The sequence below is a fragment of the Boleophthalmus pectinirostris genome, unplaced genomic scaffold (genome assembly GCF_026225935.1).
Source record: "Boleophthalmus pectinirostris isolate CB_2022bp ecotype Guang Dong unplaced genomic scaffold, ASM2622593v1 HiC_scaffold_18, whole genome shotgun sequence".
Taxonomy (NCBI): domain Eukaryota; kingdom Metazoa; phylum Chordata; class Actinopteri; order Gobiiformes; family Gobiidae; genus Boleophthalmus; species Boleophthalmus pectinirostris.
The window spans coordinates 3,723,575-3,744,974 of NW_026571133.1; the positions used below are offsets into that span (position 1 = coordinate 3,723,575).

The window sequence follows — 21,400 nt, forward strand, 5'->3', positions numbered from 1 at the left end:
TTCAACTTTTCCCATTCACTTCCCACTTGGTCCTTTAACGCTTCGCTTGGTCCATCGGAAAATAGAATCCCGCGGTCACTCCCGTTGTGACTTTTTGTTGTGTTGTGGCGTTTGTATTTGTTGCGGCGTTTGCATTAAAACAGAGTCCCGCAGTCACTTTTATCATTAAGAAGTTGCCGATACGATACATATCTCGATACACAGGCCGCCATACGATACATACCTCGATACAGTGCACTTTTGATTCGATATATTTCAAATCGATTCGATACGGTTCAATAAAAATAAAGGCTAAATCGTGGCTGTGATACTAAAAGTCTTTGTTAAACCACTTCTTGTGCAAAGTTCATATGAAACACAAACATTTTATTCATCCAAACAGTAAAAATGTCAAATGTGTCGCATAAATGAGTTTCCTTTCACTCCACAAGCAACAAAACTGTAGCTCTGTAACAAAATAATTTAGTAAAACACACCTAAAAGTACTCTTGGTGAAATATCGATACAGTAGCCCACGATATCGATACTGTATCATCACATTAAACGATACGATATATCGATATTCCGTTATTTTTGCACACTCCTACTTTCGCTGTGGCTTTTTTTGGTTTGTTGTCACTGTTCCACCTCGTGACGTCATGTGGTGATACAGGAAGCGCTCCACTGTGTTTTTAAAATCCATACACCTTCACTAGAATCATTTGGACTTTCCTGGAAGTCACTGGATGGATGGACAAAGCCTGGACTTCAGTGACACCGAAACCATCCTGTCGAGATTCAGAAAGACCAGAATAATTCTAACTGGAACTGATGCTGAGTCTGACGACAGCGACACAGAAGAGGAAGCGGCGTCTGTTTACCTCCGGAGGTCGTGGAGTTGCTCAGAAGTGACACCGAGGATGAAGAATTGAATGGATTTAGTGATTTGGAGTGAGATGGAGAGTTTGTTAAACTTGTTCTGTTCTGTTGTTTATGTTATAGTTTATCTGAAGAACTGTTCATATGTGACGTTAACAGTCTGTTGTTCTCTCTTCTATTGTTTTCACTAGAACTTGACTTTAAAGATGAAATGTCGGTTCCTGGTCTCTGATTTTATAAAATAAATTTCCCCCAAAAAGTGTGACTTTTAGTCCAGTGCGATGTTTTTTTTCTTCTTCATTACACATTTTTTGGCTGGTGCGACTTATACTCCAGAGCGACTTATAGTCCAAAAAATACAATACTCGTGGTCAGAATTCCAAATATGGCTCCAAATTCGCTCCTATAACTGCAAACCTCAATGAGCTTCATTTGGCTGGAGTCGATACACTTCTTTATGGTTTATGGTTCTTTATGGTCTCTATGGTTTATGGATAATTAAGTAAAAATTCGAATCATCAAAGCCTGTCATACACACTTTTTTGGTAATTTTTTTTTTTTTTTTTTTTTTTTTTTTTTTTTGTGTGTTGTGGCTTTTTTTGGTTTATTGTGGCTTTTTGTTGTGTTGCGGCGTTTGCGTTTGTCATGAACCCTCCCAGCTTCCGTAATAATAATGATGTTATGTTTACATCCCTGTCCTTAATGTAATAAATGTACGCCCGGTACGTTTGATAACATAACAGCAGAGAAATAATATCTCCATGGCGACAGATTTCCCACCTGAAAAGCTCCACAGTGCTGCTTCAGAACTGAAAAAATACAATAATCCTGTGAGCAAACTTGGACATCCTGACAGGTCTATTTGTGAGAGTCTGATGGTTTGCAGTGGACAAAACACAAGTGTTCCTGAAATAGGGCAGTATTTACATGTCCACTAAATGAGCAGTGACTGGACTAACACCCTGTAACCACACCTGAATGAGCTCAGCTGGCTCTGGCTTCGCTTTGGGTCTTAGTCACGTTTTGAATTATGTGATGTTAAAATAATTGACTATTTTCTGTCTCTTTGTATTAACTTAAATGTTTGTCATGCTGAGCCACAAAAACATACGGGGAAAAACAGCGGGTGAAGGTTACGTTTGAGGGTTTGGCCGGAGCGTGCAGAGCAGTGTGCTGTTTGAGAAGACGTGTTTTGGTTTTCTCAGGTTTTTAGGATTAAACTATGATGCACGTAGATAATTATTTGACGTTTTGTTCATTGTAAACAGCAATATTTGATCTAAAAAGGCCCAATAATTGATCGTTTGCAGCTGATATCTTCAATTCAAAGTGGGTAGGATTTTTAAACATGTTTTTTTCATTTTCTAACTGGTTTTCTTCCATTCTCTTACTTGTTTTTCTGTGGCATTTACCACATTTAACAAAAACGCACATCGTGACAAATACAGATGCATTTGTGCACTTTTATTAGGCAAACTTCAAACACATGTTGCGGTAAGAAATGTATTGACGAGACCAAATCCAAGCGCTTTCAAGACCGAGTTCAAGCACTTTCAAGACCGAGACAGGACCGAGTTCAAGCACTTTCAAGACCGAGACAGGACCGAGTTCAAGCACTTTCAAGACCGAGACAGGACCGAGTTCAAGCACTTTCAAGACCGAGACAAGACCGAGTTCAAGCACTTTCAAGACCGAGACAAGACCGAGTTCAAGCACTTTCAAGATCGAGACAAGGACCGAGTTCAAGCACTTTCAAGACCGAGACAAGACCGAGTTCAAGCACTTTCAAGACCGAGACAAGACCGAGTTCAAGCACTTTCAAGATCGAGACAGGACCGAGTTCAAGCACTTTCAAGACCGAGACAAGACCGAGTTCAAGCACTTTCAAGATCGAGACAAGACCGAGTTCAAGCACTTTCAAGATCGAGACAGGACCGAGTTCAAGCACTTTCAAGACCGAGACAAGACCGAGTTCAAGCACTTTCAAGACCGAGACAAGACCGAGTTCAAGCACTTTCAAGACCGAGACAGACCGAGTTCAAGCACTTTCAAGACCGAGACAAGACCGAGTTCAAGCACTTTCAAGACCAAGACAAGACCAACTTCAAGCACTTTCAAGACCGAGACAAGACTGAGTACCAGTGTTTTCAAGACCGAGGTCAAGCTCTTTCAAGACCCAGTCCAAACGCTTTCAAGACCAAGACAAGACTAAGTCCAAGGGCCTTCAAACTGAGACAAGACCGAGACACAACCAAGTCACGACAGAGTTCAAGCGCTTTTAAGACCGAGATAAGACTGAGTCCAAGCGCTTTCTAGACCGCAACAAGACGAAGTCCAAGTGCTTTCAAGGCCGAGTCCAAGCGCTTTCAAGATTGAGGCAAGACCGAGTCCAAGAGCTTTTGAGATCGAGTCCAAGCTCTTGTAAGACCAAGACAAGACCGAGTCCAAGAGCTTTCAAGATTGAGTCCAAGCGCTTTCAAGACCGAGACAAGACCGAGTCTGAGCGCTTTCAAGGCCGAGTTCAAACACTTTCAAGACCAAGACCAGACCGAGTCCAAGTGCTTTTAAGACTGCGACAAGATTGAGTCCCAGCGTTTTCAAGATTGAGTTCAAGCTCTTTCAAGACCCAGTCCAAACGCTTTCAGACCAAGACAGGACGGAGTCCAAGGGCCTTCAAGACCGAGACAAGACCGAGACACAACCGAGACACGACCAAGACATGATCGAGTTCAAGCGATTTGAAGACCGAGGCAAGAACGAGTCCAAGCGCTTTCAAGACCAAGATAAGACCGAGTCCAAACGCTTTAAAGACGGAGACAACACCGAGTCCAAGCGCTTTCAAGACCACAACAAGACCGACTCCAATTGCTTTCAAGGCCGAGTCCAAGCGTTTTCAAGATTGAGGCAAAACTGAGTCCAAGCTCTTGTAAGACTGAGACAAGACCAAGTCCAAGAGCTTTCAAGATCGAGTCCAAACGCTTTCAAGACTGAGACAAGACTGAGTCCAAGCGCTTTCAAGACTTTGACAAGACCCAGACAAGACCGAGACACGACCGAGTTCAAGCGGTTTCAAGACCTGAGGCAAGCTCGAGTCCAAGCGCTTTCCGAGTCCAAGCGCTTTTAAAGACCGAGGCAAGACCTAGTCCAAGCTCTTTCAAGACGGAGACAAGACCGAGACCAAGCGTGGTTGAATTCGAGACCAAATCCGTAAAAAAACTGTTTTGAGACCAAGGCCGGTCTTGAGTACGACACTACATTTTTTGTTGAAAAATCAAACTCCTGAACAGGACCAGGAACACTTGTAATGATCACAGGCTCCCGAAAATAAGCAGTTTAAATCTAGTTTTAATTTTTTTCACGAGTTTTCAGACCATCTTAAAAAAAAGAATAAATAAATAAAAATTCATATGGTTCCGCTGACTCTCCTTTATATAGTTTATGTTTGAAAATGGAATGGAAAATGTGACAGTTTTGAACCTTATGTGCACTTGGAGTGTTTGGAATAATAAAGCAAGTACAGAGAAGTGGGCGGAGATAGGGGGCAGGTGAAAACAGACATTTTCTGAGCTCTCAAGTCTCAAAAGCAGGACGATACAGGATTACTCAAACATGATTCAACTGAAATAAATCTATGAATATGCCAATAATGAGGGAGCACTGTCAGGACATGGCATTGTGGTTAAAGCGAGGGGGCCGTACCTGTTTTTCGGCGTGGGTTCGAGCCTGTTCCTCTTGGGCCAGGACCACCTCTCTCTCTGCAGTGATCTGAACGCTCTCCCTCAACGCCTCCTCCAGCTCCTCGATACGCTCCTCTTTGTGTCGAAGAGAGTCCTGCAACACAAAGCAAAACAAAACCAAACAATTATAACGAGAAACCGTGTTGTGAAATGAATAATGAATCATTGAAATTGTTGTTTTGACGGTTTGCGGGATTAGAGTATCATCAATTATATCTTCTGTAATAAAATAAAGAAAGAAAGACAGAAATAAAAAGGCTGCAACAAGAGTCGACGAAATAAGACAAACTTTTGTGGTGAGTTTTACACTTCTTTCTCATTTTGTGCGATATTTGAGCCTCAACCATGACACGTACAGGCAGAGTTAAACACGCTTCTCATGTATTTTCACTGCGTCAAGTGAAAATACACAAAAATATGAAATCATGTCAATTATGCCCAACCCTAATGTCAGGTTTCTACAGTCAGTTTCTTCCTGATATTCTATGTTATTAGGTTCTTTTTTTCACACCTAGAGTGTTATTTCGTCGTCCTGCCTCCGCCGGTAGGAAGGCAGCGCCAAAACCTGTTTAAATCAGCTGACCGGACACGTCACAGCAACATCACGTGACTCTGAGGAAGACGCTAGTGAAATAACACTCTAGGTCTGAAAAAAAGAACCTAATAACATACGAATGTTCTGCTGCTTAGACCCCAAGATACTTGAACTCCTCCACTTGAGGCAAGACGAAACTCTCGATTTACTCGTCAGTCCATGTTCCTCCCCTCACCTGTGGTCATGAGCTCTGGGTAATAACGGAAAGAACAAGATCGCGGATATAAGCAGCTGAAATGAGTTTCCTCCGCAGGGCGGCTGGGCGCTCCCTGAGAGACAGGGTGAGGAGCTCGGTCACACGGGAGGAGCTCGGAGTAGAGAGAGAGACTCCTTCAGGAGGTGTTCTGGGCATGTCCCACCAAAAGGAGGCCCCCGGGGAAGACCCAGGACACGCTGGAGGGACTATGTCTCTGGGCTGGCCTGGGAACACCTCGGGGTATCCTCGGAGGAGCTGGAGGAAGTGTCCAGGATGAAGGAAGTCTGGGAGTCCCTGCTTAGACTGCTGCCCCCGAATAAGCGGAAGAAAATGGATGGATGTTTATGCTGCTTAGTGCCTCGTGTGAATTCAGTGTCAATCATGGATCTATAATAAAAACTATTTTTATTATAGTTCTTTGGGGTCAGCTGAACAAAGGAGAGTTTTGTGCTTCCTGTTTCTCATCCCAGAATTCAACAATTACTTTCTAAGATGTGAAAGTAAAAAAAGAAGAAGAAATGTTTGTCCACAAAATTGCAAAGGGCAAAGAATAAAATATCAAAATTGAAATAGGCACGATGACCGTTTTTTGATTAGTGTTATTTGAAATAAACTTTCTAACTAAATTAAATATTGGAAATAAAGGTCAAAATCAGTTTTTTTGTTTGACACTAAAATGGAATAATGAAATAACAAACTCTTTTCCCATTTTATCGTTTTTCGTTCTTAAATGTTGTATAGAGGATTTTCCAAGGAACGAGAAATCCAGCGACTGTTTGTCCTTTTTCAAATGTTGCGCATGTGTGAAACCACCTCCCCTCCCCTACAGCTCCTACGTAGAAACGCCTCCTCCCTCCTCCTCCTTTACGCCAGAAACAGGTTTGTTTACAGCCGGTGCTGCACATGACTTGTAAACAACTAACTACAGTGTTGGTTAGGCAAGACGGAGAAGTGAGGAGCGGGGGGAGCGGGTGTGCGGACATTTCGTTCGCGGACGAGAAGTGAGGAGCAGGAGAGGAGAGAGGAGAGAGAGGGAGCGGAGATTCCGTGCCCGGAGAAGTGAGGAGCAGGGGGAAGAGTGGATCGGGCAGTGGGGAGAGGAGCAGGAAAGGGGTGCAGAGAAGAGTGCGCGGAGATTCAGTGCGAATGAACTAGCTACAACACGCAGCAGCAAGCGGACTCTTTCTTTGCCTTGAAAATTACGTTTTCAGACATAGGATATCGCTTTCGTGTCCTGAAAAACGTTTGTCTCGCTCTTGGAAATAAAGTACGTTTTCATAATAAGCAGAAGTTTCCTGTCCAGGAGTAATTTGTGGACCAGTGCGTCAGTCTTTAGACCCTGCGTCTGCTTCAGTCGCGCCATCGCTGGAATGAATCTTCAAGAATCACCTTAGTTTGGCTTCGCTGCTTTTCCCCTTGTCTTCTTCTTTCAGCGACCTCAAAAACTGGACTTACTTTTGCGGCGAACTGCTCCTGGATTCTTGTCGCAATTGCAACAAACTTTGTGCGAACTGCGAGGAAGATATAGGTCAAAAAAAGCCGCTAAGAACTGTTGCATTGGTGGAGTAAACAGCGTCTGTGCGTCTTGCGTCTGTGGACTGCGTGACAGTCGTACGTAAACCATGTACCGGCGGCGCAGGCAAGTCAATTACACTAGAAACGTAGGGAGTTTGATTGACAGCCTGTCAGCTCACAGATAACGAGGCAGTGTCGTTATCTATTGGCAAATGTTTAGCCCCACCACGTCCAGAGTTGATGAATTTTTATTCTCTTTTTTTTGGTCATCATAATTACAAGGCTACTGCACCTCTATAATCTATCATTGACAATTTGAAACAAAAAAAATCCTCCATACAACCTTTAATTGAAATCCAAAAGAACAAATGGTACACAGACCTTTTAAGACGCATCTCTTTTACTTTGAATGAATGAATTTATTCCAAACATGCAAACTATAAAACAGAACTCACAAATAATGACAGTCACAAAATGGAAGATGTGATACCAATGCAACAGAGCTTTAAGTTTACACGTCCAAAAATAAATGGAAAGAAGCATTTACTGTATTTACTTCAAGTGCAATTAATGAGTTCTGGACTAAATCTGAGAACTGCTCTGAGACATTTTACCCTCTGTGACATAACCGCTCTGGCTCGTTAAAAAAAAAAGAAACCTCCTTGTTCTGTGCTGTTCCTCTGAATCAGATAAAATGTGCTAAATCCAGGCTCTGTTCTTTAATAGCTGCAGCTTTTCTTCTGAGATTCTTCTCTTCAAACTCCCCAGAGATCAGCCTTGGACACTTTCAGTTCACTGAGCAAAAAAGTCTAAAGAAAAGAAATCTCCAGAGCCGTTTTAGCAGCAAGAGATTAAAGAACCAATATTCTGCTTTACTGTGTGTGTTTTATAAATGCACAAGGGACGACTGGAGGCAGACAGACAAGTTTAATGCCACGCTGTGGAATCTGTTAGGTAAACCATTTTAGAGACAGACTAATAATAACAGATTATTCAAGCGTGTGTGAATGAAACAAAACACAAGGTCTGTTTTTGAAGAGGAAACGGCTTTATAACATGACTAAAAGCTCTGAAGAGTCAATTTCGTATAAAAAAAAGACCTTAATTCCCGTAACAACTGTGCTAGATTTTCATCATCTCTGTGGAAATAGAAAAGTTTAAACCAGTAACAACTCCAAGGGAACAACCTGGTGACGTACTCTCCACCAGAAAGAAATAGATGATTTAATTTATAATAATAATAACTTATTTTATTTGAAGATGCCTTTCTAGACACTGAAGGACTCAAGGAATTACCACTGACTTCACTGGAATAGTTCCCTCTATGGAGAACCTGCATGTGACGCTTTGCCCTGGTGAGCCACACTGCCAATAGACCCACATGGTAAAGTTAGCACATTTTCGAGTCGTTCCTTTAATTTTCACATTAAGACACATGCCGGAAAAATGTTGCGCACAGAGCTGTAATCAGCAGAGATAAAGACACAGAGGTTCAGTTGTATCAGACCCCGGTTGAAGCTGACAGACGAAGTGTCCGTACCGGCCTGACAAAGCCTGATCCCGTCAGATCTCAGAAGCTCAGCAGGTCTGGGCCTGGTTTGTACTTGGATGGGAGACACTGGGAAACTCAGGAGCCACAGGGGTCGTTGTGTCCTTAGGCAAGACACTTCACCCACATTGCCTAGTATGAAACAACCACCACTGGGTATAGAAAGAAAAGAATAATGAATCTATAATCCTCTGTAAAGCGTCTTTGTGACATATGTCTGTGAAAAGTGCTTTATAAAAAAAATAAAGACTTAGAAGTGGAGCTGCCATCAGTGTCAAAAAAACTCGTCAATATTCGGGGGTCCCCATCTCCAAATTGTTGAACAATACAGATGTAAATGTGAAAAAAGAAAAAGACACCACAGTGGATGCCACAGACAACAGCCTAAACTGAATAGGCCCTATTCAACTGATTTATCTTATAAATGAACTGCATTTAGTCCAGTGTGAGAAATACTACAGTAGATCCAAACCAGAGTCCTGACCCAGCGGCTGGAGCAGCTCTGGTCCAGGTCGGGCTCAGAGGAGCTGGAGCAGCTCTGGTCCAGGTCGGGCTCAGAGGAGCTGGAGCAGCTCTGGTCCAGGTCGGGCTCAGAGGAGCTGGAGCAGCTCTGGTCCAGGTCGGGCTCAGAGGAGCTGGAGCAGGGAGTGGTGTCAGGGGTCTCGGCCTCAGAAGAACCAAGTGTCTTTATCGCTGTTGGCTGCTGCTGTAGTGCTTCTGCTCCGGGCTGATGCGGTGAGTTTGTACAAAGTTCATGGTGATCACTTAAGATGAGGACGGCCGCGGTTTTAACGGGGAACATAGAAACCTTTCGCAATTGGAGGAACATCGGGAACATGGGACTCACCCTGTCCAGGTCCGTATGGGATGACGTCTGGACTTGTTTTTATTTTTTTGAGGCTCTTTAGGGGGTGTAATGGGTTAATCGCACACTGGCTGCCATAAATTGAGGAATTTATGACCCGACCACAGACAAGTCATGTTACTAAAATGTTAACCACTGTCATCAGGACCGTCAATATGGCGGCCAAAACAAAAACGGTCACGTGACTGCAGGGTCTCTCTAAGACAATTTCTTAACTCCTTTGAACTAGGGTTGTCCCGAACTGACCACGTGATCGGAAATCGGCGCAGATCACGTGACCGAGGACTCGATCTGGACTCGGTCGTTATGGTCCGATCAGGTAACGGATAAATAATAAACATATATAACACACAGGACACAACAGTTTTTCTGAGGTGCGGGATTTGCTCAGGGACGTCCCATCAGCGCGACTTTTGGGCCGTGTACTCGGGCGCTGTTACCTGTGGTTTTGTGGCCCGTGTTCACACCTGCGCGGCCGATGGCGTCATCGCACACCACTGTTTGTTTGCACGTTGCACAACGGAGCTGGTGCTTTTGGCGGAAAGGGTGAGAAAAGCAGCATGAAGCGTCTATGGAGCAGTGGGACAGATGTTGCGGTGTTGCTCTGCTGTGGGTCTGTGGATGTGGTGTTGGTGCGGGACAGAGGCTGTGGAGCTTCTGTCATCACGTCTTTATTTGGTAAGATTTTGTATTATTTGGATTTCATAGACGAGCCTAAATGTTTCAAATGTAAAGCACATGCGTCCATATAATATCAAATATACAAACAATAGATTGTGCAGAGTCGAGTCTCAGGTCTGATCTGATTCTGGTTCCTGTTTTGTCCAGTTCATTAAATATACTAACACATTCCAAGACCAGACTGTGGTAAAAGTAAAGATTTTCAACAATGATGGTTCATGATTAGAAAAGTTAATAAAACTTTTGGACATTTGATTTTTCACAAGTTCAGCCCAAATACTACACATTGAATCAGTACGGATCTGCACAAATCCTGCATCTTATTCTTTGCTCTTAGTTCATTCCTTAATGTTTGATGTAATGTAGAAGTATCGGATCAGGACTCGGTATTGGCAGATACTCAAAATCAAATGACTCGGAGGCAAAAAAATGTGAATGTCGGAACATTCCTGCTTTTTACTCTTAATGTTATTTATTTATTGCCTCGGTACAGATATGTTAAGATCAAAATAAGTCAGTTGATCTAAGAAAGCATTTTGTTGATGTCTGTGATCAGGAAGTGCACAGTGGGATGCTAGCTCACCGCAAAACTGGTCTCTTGGAGTCGTGAAAAGCATTTCTAAACTCATTGCGGTGAATAATTAAGAATGATTCAAGTCAGAAAGGAATCACTCTGGAACTCATTTTGTTTTTCACGTTTAAAAAAAAAAAAAATCCGGTACAGTGTCTTTAACTTTTCCAAATTATTCTCAAATTCCTTTTGGAGTTCGGCATTGTGGGTAAATTTGAGAATTGGCTGCGATATAGTTTTGGTTGTAACCACGGGCTCAGTGACTCACACAGGCCTCAGCTCATTCTGTAAAGTACACACCAGTTTGTAAACCAAAAATCAATCATGGTTAAAGAGCGCCTTCACACGCGCTCAGTAAACAGCGTATTTTCATCTGCCTGTAATCAGAGAAGCCACTGAGGTCGGAGATTACAGGAAGAAGAAGAGGAGGAGGAGGAGGATGGAAGGCTTGGAACGCAAACTGAAAGATAGAGAGAGATTTACGGAGGATAAAAAGGCTAAAAATGAAAAAAAAGTGAAGCTTGTATTTGTCAAAGAAATGCAACCATCTCCAGATCTCCAGAAATAAAACGGTAAATGGGCACGTTCATAGACGGCGCTCTTCCACTTTCAAGGCGCTCAAAGCGTTTTACATCAAAGGACAACGACAACGACAGCGGGATTCGAACCGGCAACCTTCAGATCAGTGGGAAAACAATATCTAATACCAGCACTTCATCCCTGACAACTGTACTACAAACAGAGCTTCTGAGTTTTAATTTGTAAGTCAGAAGAAAATGTTTTTAATTTATTGTTTCCTTTTTGAAACATGTTTAAATACAACGTTTTTAAGTTCGTGTATCGTTCGTTCTTTTGAATTTCAATTAAGAACGAACAACAATAAAATGGGAAAACAGTTTGTTATTTCATTTTTCTGTTTTAGTGTCAAACAAAAAAACAGATTTCAACATCTATTTCCAATATTTAATTTAAAGTTTATTTTAAATCACACCAATCAACAACAACATTCGTTCATTAATTTTTCAAAATAAAACCAAAAATAAGAAAATGAAAAAACAACTATTTTCTTCATGATTTGTCTCCAAAACCAAAATGAAAAAACAGATAATGATTTGTTTTTTCAGTTTTCAGTTTTGTGTTTAAATGAATGATGGGAAAAAAACAAAACAGATAATGACCGTTTCCCGTTTCCGTGACTTAAACTGCGATGCCGGACTGAACCAGGACTGAACCAGGACTAAAACAGGACTAAACCGTTTTCAGTCCTGGTCTGGTCCTGGTCTTAGTCCCGGTTTAGTCCGGGTCTGGTCCTGGTCTCAGTCTTAGTCCAGGCCTAGTCCTGGTCCTGTTCCCAGCCTCAGTCCTGATCTCAGTTCTGGACTGGTCCTGGTCTCAGGCCCGGTCTAAGTTCTGGCCTCAGTCCTGGTCTGGTTCCAGTCTGGTCCCGGACCTGGTTTAGTCCTGGTTCAGTCCGTATGTGGTGCAAAAGTTCGGCATTGCAGTTTAAGTCATGAAAACGAAAAAAAAATAAAATAAAAAATAAAAATTTAAAACTGAAAAAACAAATCGTTATCTTTTTTGTCATTTTGTTTTTGGAGACAAATAATGAAGAAAATGGTTGTTTTTTTCATTTTCTTATTTTTCGTTTATATTGAAAAACAAATGAAGGAATGATACATGGATTGGCGTGTCTATTTTAATTTTGAGATTTTATTCTTTCTGGTTTATTTGTCCCGGAAGTTGGTTCTTAATTGAAATTCAAAAGAAAGAATGGTACATGGACCATTTTAGCTTAGTCATTGTTCATTCAAAAGATGCCAATTTTTTCTATAAATACATAATATATTTTTTTCATTTTTTAGAATTTAAACATAACAAAAACAACCAACAGACAAGAAAAAAAAAGAAAGAAAGAATAGTAATAATAATAATAATAATATAATAAAAAACTCTGACACCCGACCCAAAACACAAAGAAAACACAAAAACACTGGGAAATCACAGTAGTCCAACTTCACTCAGATCCACAAACGGTGTCCATACCAACAGATGTAGATTTTTTTTAAAACTGTTAATCGCTATGGTAACAGTGCTAGATTTTCTTCACTCTGAAACCCACGAATGTCTCTGTTCAATCAGAAACGTCTACATAGTTCATAATGAGGAGGGTCCATACTCGGTCTGTGTCAGTCTGCTGTCTCCATCCGTCAGTCCTCTGCACTTCACTTTTATCCATCTCCTTCCTGTCGCCTCTGCGCCCATATAAGGCAATCGAGCTCACCCCTCTGCTGTCACACACGTCTAACACACAAACCCTGCTCTTCTCTCAAACAGAAAACACTCAGTTCCACCTTGTGATGTCATGTGGTAATACAGGAAGTGCTCCATACACCTTGACTAGAACCATTTGGATGATTTCAGAATTTCCAATCTCTAATGAACTAAAGGTAAAAGGAGACGTTAACTTGAAAACAACAGCTTCATTTTTAGCTTTGGTACCGAAGCCCTGAGTGGCAAGCAAAAAAAAAAAAAAAAAGAACGACACGTCATTTGGGGTCCATTTTCAATTTTTGTTTTTCCCATTGGCCACAGCAACAGTAAAAGAATTTAAATAAATTTAATTATGTTTGTGCAAAAATAACAATAAAATAAATATTAAAAAACAAACATAAAAAAAAGGCAAGAGTTTTTGTTTTGTTTCTTTTGGGGAGCTGTTGGTAGAAAAAAAAAACACTTAGAAAACAGAGCCCAAATGATGTGCTTCTTTTTTTTTTTTTTTTTCTTTTTTTTTGCCATTCAGGGCTTCCGTAGTGCACAAGCCCTGACTGGCAACCAAAAAAAAAAAAAAAAAAGAGGCACATTATTTGGGCTCAATTTTTTTTCCACCAACAGAGCTTGTTTAATATTACCAGCCACATCAACAGGAAAAAAAATGGTTGTGAAGAAAAAAAATATATAATAATAATAATAAGACACGAAACATTTTTTTTTTTTTTTTTTTTTTTTGGTGCAAAAAGAAAAAAAAAAAAAAGAAAAAGGCAAGAATTTTTGTTGGTAAAAAAAAAAAAAAAAAAAAAACATCATTAGGGGTTTTCCCATTGGCCACAGCAACAGTACAAAAAAATATATATGTTTGTGCAAAAATAATAATAATAAAAGAAATATTTTAAAAACATATATTAAAAAAAAAAAAGCAAGAATTTTTGTTGGTGGGAAAAAAAAAAACACTTAGAAAATGAAATGGAGTCCAGATTATGCTTCTTTTTTTTTTTTTTTGCTTGCCGCTCAGGGCTTCCGTACTTTGGAGATGTAGACAAAGGGTTACTCAAACATGTATGATTTAAACAAAACACAACTCCAGGTCTTTTTTGGAAGAGATTACAGCTTTCTAACCTGGCTAAAACCTCACAAGAGTCAACTTGGTGTAATATTGGACCTTTAATCGCTATGGCAACCGTGGTAAATTTCCATAACCCACAAACACCTGCATAGCTCTTAATGAGGAAGGTCCAAGACGTAAAGCGAAAAGTGTAAAATAAATCCTGTCCCATTATTTTGAAACCGACTGTATCCAGCGCACACTCAGCCTGTGGCCCCTGTCTGCCGTCTCCATCCGTCATTCCTCTGCACTTGACTTTTATCCATCTCTCTTCTTCCTGTCACCTCTGCGCCCATATAAGGCAATCGCGCTCGCCCCTCTGCTGTCAATCAGCGCGGCGGCTCACCTCTCGCTGGCGTTCCCCCGCGAGAGGAGACGCTGGCTGACTTTGCCTCGGGCTGATCCTGTCATAATTGTCACGTCACTGAAAAGGTTTGTTGTGATGGAGGAAAGATTGGAGCAAGGACGCAGGCGGAAGGAAGGAAGGAAGGAACTTTAGAGCTATACTTTTCGATTTAAAGGTGCATTGTGTAACTTTTCGGGTGAAGGTGTGCGTCAGTTGCTTTACTCTCCGTGGGGATGCCGTTGCTTTGTCTGGAATGTTTCGCAGTACGGCGTTAAACCGTTCTACCTTCGTGGAGACCAAACCCAGACCAAGATACAGGTCAGATCTGTGGAGAGGCGACCTCACTCACAGTCAGAATGTCTGTTTTTCTAGGTATAGTTTTGTTGGGAAGGTGACTTTTAAAATGTATTCCCGTACAGATTACAGATTACATACACCAAAATGTAGTTTGTAACATAATCCATTAAATTAATTAAGGTGAGTAATGTAATCTGAATACTTTGGATTACTTGATTTGCAGTAGAGAAGCAAAGACGAGGAAATCATAACATAAGATATTTTGTTTGCTAAAAGAAAATAAAAAGCCCAGACTTTACTGAACTATATTAAAAATATTATTGATAGAAGAGGAGGAGCCACGGTCCACGCAACATGGTTTAGTCCTGTTAAATCCTGTTTTAAACCTGGTTTAGACCTGGTTTTAGTCCTGGTTTAGTCGTAGTTTAGTCCTGGTTTAGACCTAGTTTAGTCCCAGTTTAGACCTGGTTTTAGTCATACTTTAGTCCTGCTTTAGACCTGGTTTAGACCTAGTTTAGTCCTGTTTTAGACCTGGTTTTAGACCTGGTTTAGACCTGGTTTAGACCTGGTTTAGACCTGGTTTTAGACCTGGTTTAGACCTGGTTTAGACCTGGTTTTAGATCTGGTTTAGACCTGGTTTAGTGGTTAGACTAGACCTGGTTTGGTTTAGACCTGAGACCTGAGTGGTTTAGTGGTGGTTTATTGCCGAAAAAATTGCCGAAAAAAAAAAAAAAAAAAAAGAGATATATCCCGAAACGTGAAAACGGGAAAATACAGCTGTGTAATCCATTTATTTCAACAAAGTAACTGTAATCCAATTACCACTCACTGAAACAGTAACTGTAACTGAATACAGTTACTCATAATTTGTACTCTGATTACGTAACTCAGTACATGTAATCTGTTACTCCCCAACACTGTATATTACACACAATTTACTCTTATGAACTTTTTTTGAGGTGTTACTTCATCAAAAACAGACCTGGAGTTGTGTTTTGTTTAATTCACACAAGTTTGAGTAACGCTTTATTATCAGTCTGACTACATCTTTAAAGTACGGAAGCCCTGAGCGGCAAGAAAAAAAAAAAAAAAAAAGCTCAAAATGCTCTGATTCACCTTGTGATGTTATGAAGCTCTAGTTTTCAAGTTAACAGCTCCTTTTACCTTTAGTTTACTGTATGTCATCTCAAGATAAAGTGGGGGTTTTTTGACAAGGAAACCACATTATAACATAAAACATAAACATAAAAAATAGAGTAATATGGGCCTTTTAGATGTGGCCTTGGTGTTGTCCCGTACCTTGATCTGCTGGGAGCTCTCGTTCAGGTTGTCCTCTCTCCTCTTGGCCTCCTCCATCAGCTGAGCGTTCCGACTCTTCTCCAGCTGCTCCTTGTGTTTGAGGTTGGCCACTTTCTTCGACTGGTCCTTCATCTGTCTGTAGCAAGAAAAGACAACACGGGAATTCAGTTATAGTCATAATTATATGCATTATTGTTAACTAAATACTGACAGGTGTGGGGAGTTTTTGTTTGTAGAAATTGCTAGTGAAGTTAAATTCATGTAAGCTGTTATGGTTGTTTTTTGTTTTGTTTATTAAAAAAAAATTCAATTAAAAAAATGTATTGTCAATTCTTCTTACGTAACATATGAAGAATCAAAATTGTGTATAAATAAAGCATATAAATAAATGATTGTGACGGAGCAGGCCCGTCCCTAAGAACGCCGTCCCTGGGGAGAGCACGTGAAGACCCGCGCGCCCGTTTCCGTATTCATTGCGCATCGCTCGCCGTACCATTTCGTACCAAAATCACTTTTTAAAATAACATTTTCCCAACACCTCCTGCGTGTCTTGCCGCGACTAAGGATGCACACTTAGAAGCGCTTGTTCGGTTCATCTAAAGCACGCTAAACCAGACAGTCACTTACCCTCGCGCCGCCGCCTTCGCCCTCCTTCTGTGGTTTGTTCTGGCAAACCCGGACACATCGGCGCTGGGAGCTTAAATCCTGTCGTCGCGCGGGTTCAGGGAATCAGGTGAGCAAAGATTCATTTGCATGGCCAATTAAATGGATTGTCTGTCTCTCGGACATTAAGGTATCGTAAGGTATTACGGGTGTATAACGATCGAGCTATGGAACGTAGGCCGTTTAATAGAAGAAACGGCGCAAATCACGATTATTGGGGGGAATTATGTAATGTGGGAGGGGCAAACGGGGGTATAAAGTTGCAGCTCTGTCAGCAGCCGCGACCAGGTTACAGTGGAAGGTAACGTGTGCAGAGAGTGAACGAGCAAACGCTGTGGGACTTAAAGGGGAAGTCCACCAAAAACTTATTTTGTTAGTTTGCCTTTCGAACTTTAATTTTTTTTTGTTTTTCACACAACCACTGTAAATATTTTTCCACTCACGTTTGGCACCTTTTTGCACTGTTGGAGAGCACAATAAATCACAGAAAAGCATTTCCTGACTAAGCCTGAGTTTTCTAGAAGAACCCCACCACAGTGATGTATGAAAAAGAAAACTTGATCAGGTATAAACTAACTTGTCTTTATTGGTGCTTCCATACTGGGAAAAACAAAGAGGAAAAAAAATGACAGATGGCTGAAAACAGGGCTGGGCGATATGAGGTAAAAAAAGGAATCAACATTTTTTTTCTCCCCATATTGATCAATCTCAGTTTTCAATTTGATCTTCTTCCATCTTATTAAAAACAAAGACATGTGGACTTCAGGCATAAAGGGCAGGGTGTCAGGGTCACTACAGTTTATTTTGTGTTGATAGAATAAATAATTCCAGAGAGTTTCACATTTATAAAGTTTGTAATGAGTTTGCTGAATATATTAAACCCCAAGCGGCAGAGACATGTGGCAACAGAAACAGAAACACGTGTGATAGCCCCGAGTTAAACTAGGACTTAAGTTTCATTCATAAACAGTGAGGAAACAGTTGTTTACTTTCACTAACTTGGACTGTAAAGATGAGAAAGACCAGAGGAGGGAAAAGGTGAGGGTTGGACCAGAGGCAGAGGCAGAGAGGCTGGACTTTTGGTCAAATTGTGCAGATTTAAAGGTTGTATAGAAGATTTTCCAAGGAAAGAGAAATGCAGCAACTGTTTGTCCTTTTTTAAATGTTGCGCTTCGCACCTTTTCCCCTTCTCTTCTTCTTTCAGCAACATCAAAAACTGACTTTCTTTTGCGGCGAACCGGTCGTGAATTCTTCTCTGCCATTAAAACAAAATTTGTGCAAACTGAGAGCTACAGTTCAAAAAAGACGCCAAGAACCGCTAAACATGAACCGTGAACATAAACCACACAATCCCAGCGCGTCGGCAAGTCAGCGACGCTAGAAACGTAGGGAATTTGATTGACAACCTAACAGCCAATAGATAAAGAGGTAGCCTTGTTATCTATTGGCTGATGTTTATCTGCCCTCACTACGTCCACAGTTGATGGATTTTCATTCTTTTTTTTTGGTCATCGTAATTACAAGGCTGCTTCTTCTTTATAATTCTATTTTGAACTTTCATTGACAATTTGAAAAAATATTTTAAAAAATCCTCCATACAACCTTTAAGTCAGAATTTGTGAACATGTGAGGAGACAAAAAGAGGCACACTGTGGCTCAGGTGCTTTTTCCTAAACAAGAGCAGAAACCCTTTTAGCTCCACGCGTTCTTACTGCTGCATAATTGGCTGTTGATCTGTCGATTAAAACACACAGGTCTTATCATCAAGCAGAGAAGAGATTACAATCTATTGATCTTTTGATTTTTGGCACAGCCCTAACGGAAAAACATTTCTGTAGAATCAGTGAGTGAACCACTAAGCCAGGGGCGTCCAACTCAAATCCACAGAGGGTCAAAATTAAAAACTGGGACTAAGTCGTGGGCCAAACTAAATATTTGTTGAAAAATTTCAACAACATCTGCCTGTTTTCTCTTCTTTTAAGATGTTAAACCTTTTCTTATTAAAATAAAAGTTTAATAATAGTTTTGCTTAAAAATTAAATCCAGAACAAGCAAAATATAAAATAATAAAGTTTTAAATAAATATTCTCTCTATAGTCGATCTGTAGCCGGTGGGCAGCTCTAATACAGATTTTAGATGATCTTGCGGGCCAAATATAATTATATTGCGGGCCAAATTTGGCCCCCGGACCTGAGTTTAACATGTCTGCACTAAGCCACGTTAAAGACATTTTGATTTGACATTGTGCAACTTTACTGGTGGAGACTAACCTAGGACTACACTAGGACTAAACCAGGACTACACCAGGACTAAACCAGGACTACACAGGACTACACCAGGACTAAACCAGGACTACACCAGGACTAAACCAGGACTACACCAGGACTAAACCAGGACTAACCAGGACTACAAGGACTAAACCAGGACTAAACCAGGACTACACCAGGACTAAACCAGGACTACACCAGGACTACACCAGGACTAAACCAGGACTACACCAGGACTAAACCAGGACTACACCAGGACTAAACCAGGACTAAACCAGGACTACACCAGGACTAAACCAGGACTACAACTAAACAGGACTAAACAAACTACAGGAGGACTAAACCAGGACTAACCAGGACTAAACCAGGACTAAACAAGGACTACACCAGGACTAAACCAGGACTAAACAAGGACTACACCAGGACTAAACCAGAACTACAACCAGGACTAGGACTAAACCAGGACTAAACACTACAGGACTAAACAGGACTAAACTACAACAGGACTAACCAGGACTAAACAGGACTACACTAGGACTAAACCAGGACTACATACCAGGACTAGGACTAAACTAAACAGGACTACACAGGACTAAACAGGACTACACCACCAGGACTAAACAGGACTACAACCAGGACTAAACAGGACTACACTAAACTAAGGACTAACCAGGACTACACCAGGACTAAACCAGGACTAAACCAGGACTAAACCACTAAACTAAACACTAAACAGGACTAAACCAGGACTAAACCAGGACTAAACCAGGACTAAACCAGGACTAAACCAGGACTACCTAAACCAGGACTACACCAGGACTAAACACACCAGGACTAAACACCAGGACACTACAACCAGGAGGACTAAAACTAAGGACTACTACAACTACACCAGGACTACACAGGACTAAACCAGGACTAAACACTACAGGACTACATACACCAGGACTAAACCAGGACTAAACCAGGACTAAACCAGGACTAAACCAGGACTAAAGGACTGGACTACACCAGGACTAAACCAGGACTAAACCAGGACTAAACCAGGACTAAACCAGGACTAAACCACTAAACAGGACTAAACCAGGACTAAACACAGGACTAAACACTACAGGAGGACTAAACCAGGACTAACATAGGACTAAACTAAACCAGGACTAAACAAGGACTAAACCAGGACTAAACAGGACTAAACACTACAGGACTAAACAAACTACCAGGACTAAACCAGGACTAAACAGGGACTAAGGACTAACAGGACTACAACCAGGACTAAACCTAAACGGACTAAACAGGACTAAACCAGACCTAAACCAGGACTAAACCAGGACTAAACTAAACACCAGGACTAAACCAGGACTGGGACTAAACCAGGACTAAACAAGGACTAAACTAAACCTAGGACTAAACCAGGACTAAACAAACTTACTACCAGGACTGAGCCAGGACTAAACAACAGGACACCAGGACTAAAACCAGACTACTACACCAGGACTAAACCAGGACTAAAGGACTAAAGACCCTAAACCCGGACTAACGAAAACAGCCAGGACTAAACCGAGGACTACAACTAAAAGTTAACTTCAGCGACACCGTAACCGACTAAACCGCAGCCGACTGAACGTAAACAAAACTTGATCTCGTGAAAGCAGGATTCCTAAAGAGATTAGAGGGTTTCTGGAAGCGGCCTGAATCACCGTTTGGGAAAGACTTAGCGAGAAGTGAAAAAAGATGTGGCGCATGGGAGCGGAGGGGAGACCTAAAAAGCGGTGGGGGTCGGAACCGTCCCGTATGAATTCTCGAGGGCTGCAGCTTGACTCAATCACGAGATAGTGCCAGGAAGGTTGGAAGTCTCCCTCTCCTCGCCGCCGAGTCATGAGAAAGGAGCGTTTTGTTCGGCGAATGACAAAGCGCAAATATATTCCGGTGTTTATAAGAAGACGAAGAGGACGTTGGTGAGACTAAACTTCAGCTGACGAATACTCCCTACTGTTTAAAGTCAAGACGTGTAATCCTATTTAAAACGAGATTAAGGAAGAAATTTAAAACAGATTATAGTTTTATTTCCAGTAAACTGTTGGGACTGACCTCACGAGCAAAGTTCAGGCATTTGCTTTGTAGTTTAAGTTTTGTTAAAAAAAAAAAAAAAAAAAATCTGAAACGCACACGCCACCAGGAGTAAACAAGGACTAAACCAGGACTAATCCGAGACTAAACTGTGAGTAAACAAGGACGAAACCAGGACTAAACCACAACTAAACAGAGATTAAAACGAGACTAAACCATGACTAAACCGTATTAAAGCAGAACTAAACCAGGACTGAACCAGGACTAACCAGGACTAAACGGGTCTAAATCAGGACTACACCAGGACTAAACTGAGACTAACCCATGAATAAACCAGGACTAAATCTGTATTAAACCAGGACTAAACAGGGACTAAACCAGGACTAAACCAGAGCTAAACCAGGACTGAACTGAGACTGAACCAGGCCTAAACAAGGACTAAACTGGGACATTAACCCGGGACTGAACCTTGAATAAAGAGTGAATAAACCAAGACTAACCCAGGACTAAACAG

General features: G+C 41.3%; 1 protein-coding gene across 1 annotated transcript in view; it reads right to left on the bottom strand.

The window, feature by feature from the left end:
* LOC110165438 (ELKS/Rab6-interacting/CAST family member 1-like) overlaps window positions 1-21,400 on the bottom strand; it is a 467,498-nt gene that overhangs the window by 187,488 nt on the left and 258,610 nt on the right. Inside the window, exons 17-18 of the mRNA XM_055153860.1 lie at window positions 15,889-16,024; window positions 4,558-4,689 (exon numbers count right to left, since the gene is read on the bottom strand). Of these exons, the coding sequence (XP_055009835.1) occupies window positions 4,558-4,689; window positions 15,889-16,024 (268 nt within the window). The remainder of the gene's footprint in view (window positions 1-4,557; window positions 4,690-15,888; window positions 16,025-21,400) is intronic.